At 35.4% G+C, this 8150-nt stretch overlaps 1 protein-coding gene across 1 annotated transcript; it reads left to right on the top strand.

Annotated features, from left to right (window-relative positions):
- The first annotated feature begins 539 nt into the window (after positions 1–539).
- Positions 540–4041, top strand: LOC137956821 (uncharacterized). Its single transcript, XM_068804457.1, has 3 exons — positions 540–799; positions 1345–1524; positions 3390–4041. Exon 2 carries the CDS (start codon positions 1366–1368, stop codon positions 1510–1512), a length of 147 nt encoding a protein of 48 aa, XP_068660558.1. The 5' UTR covers positions 540–799; positions 1345–1365; the 3' UTR covers positions 1513–1524; positions 3390–4041.
- The last annotated feature ends 4109 nt before the right edge of the window (positions 4042–8150 follow it).

Raw genomic sequence — 8150 nt, 5'->3', positions numbered from 1 at the left:
ACTGCTCTTGGGTTTGGAACAACACCTCTTTATTTTCCCACAACTCCTCTATACGTGTAGTCGACTGAGACGAAGATGGTCGTGCCATCCTGAGTATAGGCGGTCGAGCTAAACCCAACCCCTTAACAAATCCAGACCAACCTCTTATGCCTCTCATACCCAACCGCTGCATATTCTCTTGTAACATAAGACAGTTATAATTATTTTTCTTAAATTAAATCTATCATCTATAAGAATAAGAGGGTAAGAGGGTAGACGAAGATCAAGTAGCTCTGTTCATTTACCTATTTATCACTTATTAAATGGAATGGGTTTCGATAAATGTTACTCTGTATTGGTGTATGATAAATTGCCCGAGACTTGTTCTAGGTCAACGAATTTAACAAGGTAGGATTTACCGATGCTCCTGGTTAATAATCATGACGTGTGAATGGATTAGAGTTATTTCTTTCGCACTCGGCCACTGATTTGACAGAGCAGCCATGACTGCTCCAAGTTGAGCAGATTCGGACGAACTACTTTTGATTGAAAAGACTTTATACGCATCATACAGTATACTATCGCGACGTAGTTTGATGGCAAAACGCTGGGCGGCCGACGTCGGCGCTGCCGTACGGCTTCTCGCAAGTTGCTAATTATTTTTCTCGGCTAAGCCAACAAAGATGCGTAGCGTCACCAATCGCCCACAATGGATGTCAATCATTTCGGAGCGTCGACTTAGCTGAAAATAAATCCAAGATCATCTGTTTTTCTTTTCTGTCTGAGAATTTCATTTGATGGATTTTTTGTTCTATATCCGGTAAGGAACTCGTCTCCCACTTGGACTTCTCTGCCCTTTTGATTCGATTGAAATCTGAAAGCTCTCATGAATATGAATACATTCTCTTGCCGGAATTTCATTCTGTTTTCGAGATGGATTTTTTCTTTATTTGTGTGAATTTTGTGATTTGATTGCTAGTAAAGGGTATCTAAATCGACGTTACAATTTATTTTTGTATTTAATCCAGTTTCTTATGCACTTTCTTGTCGCTCGTTGACTGTTGGATTTTCTCTACTTCTGGTTCTTCCGTTTTTATCCAGATCGACAACCACTGGTACCAGTTCTGTATCTATTTTACACTGTTCCAGTTACTTGCTTCTCCACCTCTCCGGTTTCTCCCCTTTCACCTTCACTAATTTATCCTGTTCGCCCGACCTTCTTTAACTGCTTAATTTCTCCTTGATTTGTTTTGCGTCTAGAAATGAGACACGCCTGCTAAATCAGCATCTTATATTGGACGATTTTGATTAGCGTAATTCACTAATCGTGATACTTTATTTCCGCCTTCTGATCCTGTTTTTCAGTTACTGCACCAAGTTTTGAGGATGGTATTGCCGTGGAGCTATGCTTTCTACGTCATGAAAGTGGTATGGATTATCATGAATGGCTGGGTTTCTTCATGTCTAATAGTCGCTGATGAAATTGCCCGCTCCATACGGACCGGTGAAATTGGTCCTTTCCACATCGGGTGACCCGTTTCCTGGGTGAGTCTCGAGGCTTATTTCTCTGTTTCATTTTACTTCTTTACTAAATTCCATGACGCCTTGTTTTTCTTTTTTCTTTTCTTTTTTTTTCCTTCTCTTCATTGTAGCCCTTGGGAAATTTCTGTAGCCTTTCCTCTGATGATGTTTTTAGATATTCTCGCCGGTGCAACTTTCAGATGATTGTGTACGTGTCTGGTCTGAAGTCATATTTTTTTCTGCCAATCTTTTATTCTAAATCAACCATGTCAATAGATTTAAACTGATAGTGGTTGTAGAAAGAAAAGTGCATCTCTGTCTATGTAGTGTCTTTTGGTGATGCCAAATCCTTATAGAACTCTTGACCTGCTTAAGCTTTTCGTACATCATTTTTTGGTTCAAGGCTTGATCATTTCTGAACTTGGTCACGCATATCCAGGGCCTTCACTTCTGTATTGATATCACAAGAAGGAAAATCTTTGGATATATTTATGTAAATTATTTCTGTTTCTACTAGTAACTTAGACCTGATTAGGCTGATAAATACTCATTCATATAAATTAATGGTGTAGACATTCATATGCTTAACGGGACTGTTGCTTAACAAGCTGGGTCGACCCAGCATCAGAAGTTTAAATGTAAGTCTCTGTAGACTTGATACAGTAAGGAGTCCTGCCAGAAATAACAATTTTATGCTTGTCCAGTAAGGTATATCTATCTCATTAACAAACTTTTATAGACTTCACTTCCTCTTGGCTTCTTTTATGTGTACTTGATGAGCATCTTCAAAAAGCTCTAACATGTCGTAGTCCTTGTATATTCAGCATTATATAAGTATAAGGTAGTGTTTGTCTTTATTGGGTATTATCAAACAGATATTTGTATTGAAAGCTCACTGTGGGCTATAAAGGTCTGTATGATTTTTACGCTTTTATGTTTTACCTGTCTCTGTTTTTTCTACAAGCTGTCAGTATATTTTTCAACCTAGAAGTGAAGTAAGAAAGTTTACAATGGACGAGAAGGTTACAAACTAGAACAACTACTTAGATCACTTATTGTTTGATTTGAATTGTTCACCATTATCTCTTTTCTGGTGTTCAAAATGGATATCTTTTGCTTGTTTGGTTCTAGAAGTGTTGATATCTGTTAGATTGTGTTGAAAGGGAAACTTTGTCTTTTTATTGTATGGTTGTGGTAGCCTGGTCCCCTCTCCCTTTGTTTGTCAGTCTTTTAAGTTAACATTGTATTTTGGCCTCGTTTATGTGTTTCAGCACTATGTACTGTATAATTAGGGAGAGGGGTATTTTATTCGTCTGATGTGATACTTCACTTAGGTGATATAAGACAGGGTAAAGGGTCGAGCTCGCCCCTTAACCAACAAAGGACTTTCTCTATTGCAACTCCTTATGCCTCCTCTACTTGTTCGTTTCTATTTCTCTCTCCTTGAATCACTTGTTCTTCAAATTCCACAGTATCCACATGCTTAAGTTTTCTCATTCATTGAATCAAATCTCTAATCAAGGGCTTTACTCTCCCTGAAGTAGGGTACTGTTTCAGATTATCTGTATGGACTTTTATTCCTTAGTAATAATTCAATTTTTTAAAGACTGATGTTTGCAAATGACTGATTTTGTTGTGTCTGAAGGTTGAAGTCAGTGATCCAGGTGTTTAACCAGTGACAGAAAAAGCTAACAAATGAACTGTTGTTAGACACTTGCATGTATTGAGAACTTCTATCCATGTTTAATATCATATAACTAAAAATTATTTGTGCAGTTCATTTTGATGTTTCAGCTTCTCAATTTACTCTTTCTACGAGTTGATTGAGAGATTGCCTGAGTAGATGTCTTCTGTGCATTTGATTATCAACTTCATGGTTATCTCTGCAGTGTTATGATGTGCTTCATGCATTGGAGAAGATTAATTGACCTGCAGCTGCAACTTACAACTGACGTGTCGTTGCTGCATTCTTCTGGGGTGGGCAGCACGCACAATATCGTTACCTTAAATCGCAAGAACTGTTCTCTAACAGTCCTATTTTATCTAATGAGTCACCTTTGATTGAAGGACACTTCACATATGCAGATGCAAATTAATCCTTGGCTTTTTACTGATCAAAATTGTGAACAAATCAATCAAGTGATCTGCATATTTGCTTCATAAGAATTAAATGTGGACAATGGGATTAGTCCTAGACAGGAGTTCCCGCCTGAGAAAGAAGAAAAAGGGGAGGGAGTCTCAATCCCCTTCCCTGAGTGGTGCCTCCTTTTTCTGTCGACGCCAAAAGGTCCCTCCCAAGGAGGAGTGCTTCTACGCCTTCACCCTGCTGAAGAAGTTCAACCAGAGAAAAAAGGGTAGGGGAAGCTCCCCCTCATCTCTCTTCCAGTGGAATTGAAAGAGGGGAGCACCCCCTCACCACGACAAAGTGATGGAGAAGGAAAGTCATCTCTGTGTGCACCTCACATTGGAGGTACTTCTCTTCACTCGTCGGTGGACTGGTAATGTGGTTGGTCTATTTTATTATCCATTTCATTTTTATTAGATATTAATCGTTCCTTTACCCATTTATTATCTTATTAAGTGCAAGGAATAGTAAACTGGTATGTTGAAGTTTGAAGACAAACCACTATAAACTTAATAAAACTCCTATAAAGTAATACAAAACACTATAAAATATGTACAATCTTAATCAAATATAACATCATAAACCTTTTAGTACATAGGAAAAGGTTGGTTTCTTACACTTATATTGAGAGGGATCATAATAACAGAACTACCCATCTCTTTAACTGGGCTGTTTGACAATATGAAGAATTCAATAAGCAGTTGTAATTTTGCATTTCTGGATAAGTTCTTATATCGCTTAATCATCAACAACAAGGTGTTATTGACAGGTCCCATGCACATGGGTGTTCCCCTACTGGTTGGCTCCTGTTGAATGTAGTTCTAAGTGATAATTAGATGATGGAGACACCAAAGAGGGTCTTGAGACATGTTAATAAAACCTAGTGAAGGGTCAAACCGAGTAATTGAAAATCCTGCCCATTATCTTTCTATATCCTTCCTCTGCACCTTCTCTTAACTTTGCTCAATGTGGATTACTAATTTCTGTTTTTCCTTTTATTGTGTTATGTCTCTTAGAATTACATCATACAAAATATGAATATTCTAAGATGGTAGAGAGTAAGTTTTAACTTGTCAATTACTGCTGCTCGAGCCTCATCTAATTGCTTGAAATTTACATCAGCGGTAGGAAATGCTCTAAATGTGGTCTTTTTAAAAAGAGTTCTTTATCCCTCCATTTTTTCTAGACTGTATAGCACTCTTTCAGGGTTCTATTGTCATTTTCTAATTTGTTTTCTTCCTTTTAGGCTAAATACATAATTGGGGCAAGAAAAAGGATTTTTTTTATATTTATAAAATAAACTTCTTCCAAGATTTTGCTCAAGATTAGAATTTTTTCTAATTAAGTTAATTTTTCATAAATTTCCCATCTTTGACAGTAATTCTCCTTTTCCTTTTAAAAGAAAATTTCTTCTACTATCGCAAGTTACCTTTCTATATCCTTGTCTCTTCTCACTAGTCTCACTCTTTATATTGTCTTGTTTGGTTATTTTATGTTGATTTTTATGACCAACACATAAATACGAGAGATCTCAAGGGAGAAGAGAGAAACTCTAGCTCTTAGAAGAGAAGAGAGAAGAAACCAAAGAAGATAAAAAGTAGGAAATGACAGAAGGGTGTAAGGATGAATTTGAGCCAAGAGGAAGAGGCTTGAAATGCTATATTTTATATCTTAAAACTATATTTAGAGTTGTGGGAAGATGTTTACAACGACTATAATGCCCTTAGGGCTAGATGTTTCGAAAGAAAAAAGATATAAAAGGACATACACTAGCTTGTAAAATTATAATTTTATGTAGTCTCTATAAAAGTTCTCCTTATTTACTAGTCATACTACCCTTACACATGTGGGTGTTTTTAATTGAATTTAAAAAAAATTATTCTAAAAATTACAACTACACCTTGAGAGGTATCAATTACCTTGTAAAATCATAATCAATTTAAAGGTTCTTTAGATTGTTACAATTTTAGGTGAAGAAAACAATTTATTGACTATGTATATTGAGTACTTTGAATTTGTATTTATAATAGAGAAAATACATAGGATCAAAGTTAAATAATCGTGTCCCAACTACAACCAAAATAGAACTACTAATTAAAATTAAATTAAATAATAACAATTAAAGAAAATCGAAAGAACTAAACACCTTTGAACTAAAACACTTATACAAAACTTCCTCCCATGAGACTACTTCAAGACTCCCTCTATAAGACATTTTACCATAAGAGTCATGTAAGACTTCCATATATGCTCTTCAAAACTCCTCAGGCTGGAGTTGCCAACTTCTGCTTGCAAAGAAAAAATATTTCTTTATCATCAATACTTTGAGTTGCAAAATTCTTCATTTTCTATTCTCCCCTTTCCTTGGATTACTGGTCACATAAAAAAAACTTAGCATAACTCATGGAATTCTTCATTATCAGTTACAACAAATACCACCACATACCTCTTTCTTGTACTTATTCTTAAACTTTTCCCCTCAAATTGGGGATCACTCTTTCTATTTTCAAGAGGTAAAAGAGGCCAAACTTGCACAAAACAAATATGGGAGAAAAAAGAAATCACTCCTAGATTGCGAAAATACTCCATGTACCATTGAAAAATTGTCTTAGTATGAAAAAAAACTCTACTAAAAAATCTAAATTTCAAAGATGAAAAAGAAGCTTAATTTTAGAGCATTGAAATAGACGTTATTCAATATTTAAGGGTAACTCAAAAACAATCACAACTTATGTGAATAAAATGACTTGATTCAATCCAGATATTGGGCACACTCATGTTTTATGTAGGTGGCAAGTGTAAGTCATTGCTCCAAAGTCATGAATGAAAGATGGTAAATTGAAGAAAAACTAGAAGTTTAACAACCTTCAAAAATATTTCTAAAAAAGTTCACTATAGTTGAATAATAAAATTTACAAACAAGATGGAACAAGTATGGCATCAAAGAAATTTCTGAGGGTTATTTGGGCTAAATTTATGAGAAATGACGATGCATAATATAAGCAATTAAAATAGGCAAGCACGACACCACAAACGAGAAGACCAGGGTCAAATTGCCTTATGAGATCTTCCCTCGAAACCAAAAAATAATAATTTTATTAAAAATAAACTTTGAACGACGAGACCAAACCAGACAAGACCAAAAAACTTATATTGAAATTTTTGGGTTTACGTTTGAAGGTGTTGCCCCAAAAAATAAGCTAGTTTGAGTTTGTGATGAGGAAGAGGACTAACGAAGCCTCTTCATTGATCGACTACCTACAGCTACTCGAGAACGCAGTAGAGGAATTGAAGGCCTCACATGATGATGTGAGAGGAGAGATTCACGAGCTCCAACAAAGTTAACTCAAGATTCAATCGTCCCTTCAGGCTCTCCTCATACATCTAGTGCCTCCTCTACCTCCGGATTGTGAGGCTCATTGCCTACAATTTGACCGAGTGGACCATTTTGTATTTTGATTTTTTTTTATCATGTCTCCACTCACACAATGTAATCAGTCTTGACTTTATATATGATTGGCCTTCAAGCCATTTTCTTTTTGGATCTCTTTGACTTATCTTTTTGCTTATGACCAAAAGGCGGAGAGAAAACTCAAGTTTGCATTTAAAAACTAAAATTGAACATCTAAAATGATATTGTACAAATACAGGGGTAACTAATTCCAAATGTTTATGAAATTTTAAACTCCATCCTTGGGATTGTTAACTCTTTTAGTTTTTTACACATTAGGTTTTTCCATCATAAAAAATGGGGAGATTGCTGATCGAGTGTTGACTCTCATCCATATTTTGATGATAATAAAAAAACTTAATTGCTCTAAGATATTACAAATTGAGCATTTCATATGCATATCCTTCAAGAAACACAAAAAACTAAGGTCTGTGCAAAAGAAATGTCATAGTCAATTCAAGTCTGTAAGCTTCAATAGTATGTCAAATTATCTTGAACAAGTACCCACAAGAACAGAAATGAAGAACTGAAGATCAGAGTTCAAGTGACTCAGAAAATTTCAAGACTCTATCAATGTAATGAAAAGGGCCTCAAGACTTTAAAATTGAGGTACAACTTGAAATTTTTGGAGCCTTAAGTCATTTGCATCTTCAACATATTTCATACATGCATATCTATCTTTAAAACGTGTTAGAATCAATTAGGAATAATTTCTCTCATGCTTTGAAAATTAGCATTGGATTGATCGATTAGGTCATGTCAATGATTGAACAACCAAAATGTGCACTCATAAGAATGACAAAGCATGATCGATCAACCAAAACTATACTATATTGTGCTATAACGCATGATCGATCATCCACTATTAGACTTATCTATCATACCTATCCAGGCATACAAAAATTGCAAAGCATGATTGATCATACACTGTAGCAATGATCAATCAAACAAAACAATGTCATTTGGGGATATTTAGCCCTTATATTGATTGATCATTCATGTATTGCATAACCAAGAATTGTAAAACATGATCGATCGGTCACTATTGCATTTGTTGATTTCAAGATTCCATAC

This window comes from Aristolochia californica, unplaced genomic scaffold (assembly GCF_029961685.1).
Source record: "Aristolochia californica isolate CCGP_79_NKW_82.1479 unplaced genomic scaffold, dmAriCali1.0.hap1 SCAF_2, whole genome shotgun sequence".
Classification (NCBI taxonomy): Eukaryota; Viridiplantae; Streptophyta; class Magnoliopsida; order Piperales; family Aristolochiaceae; genus Aristolochia; species Aristolochia californica.
This window is presented reverse-complemented; position numbering and strand designations above follow the sequence as displayed.

What these genes read in the sequence shown, in the direction of transcription:
- LOC137956821 (XM_068804457.1), top strand. Translation starts at nt 1,366, where the DNA reads ATGGTATTGCCGTGGAGCTATGCTTTCTACGTCATGAAAGTGGTATGG.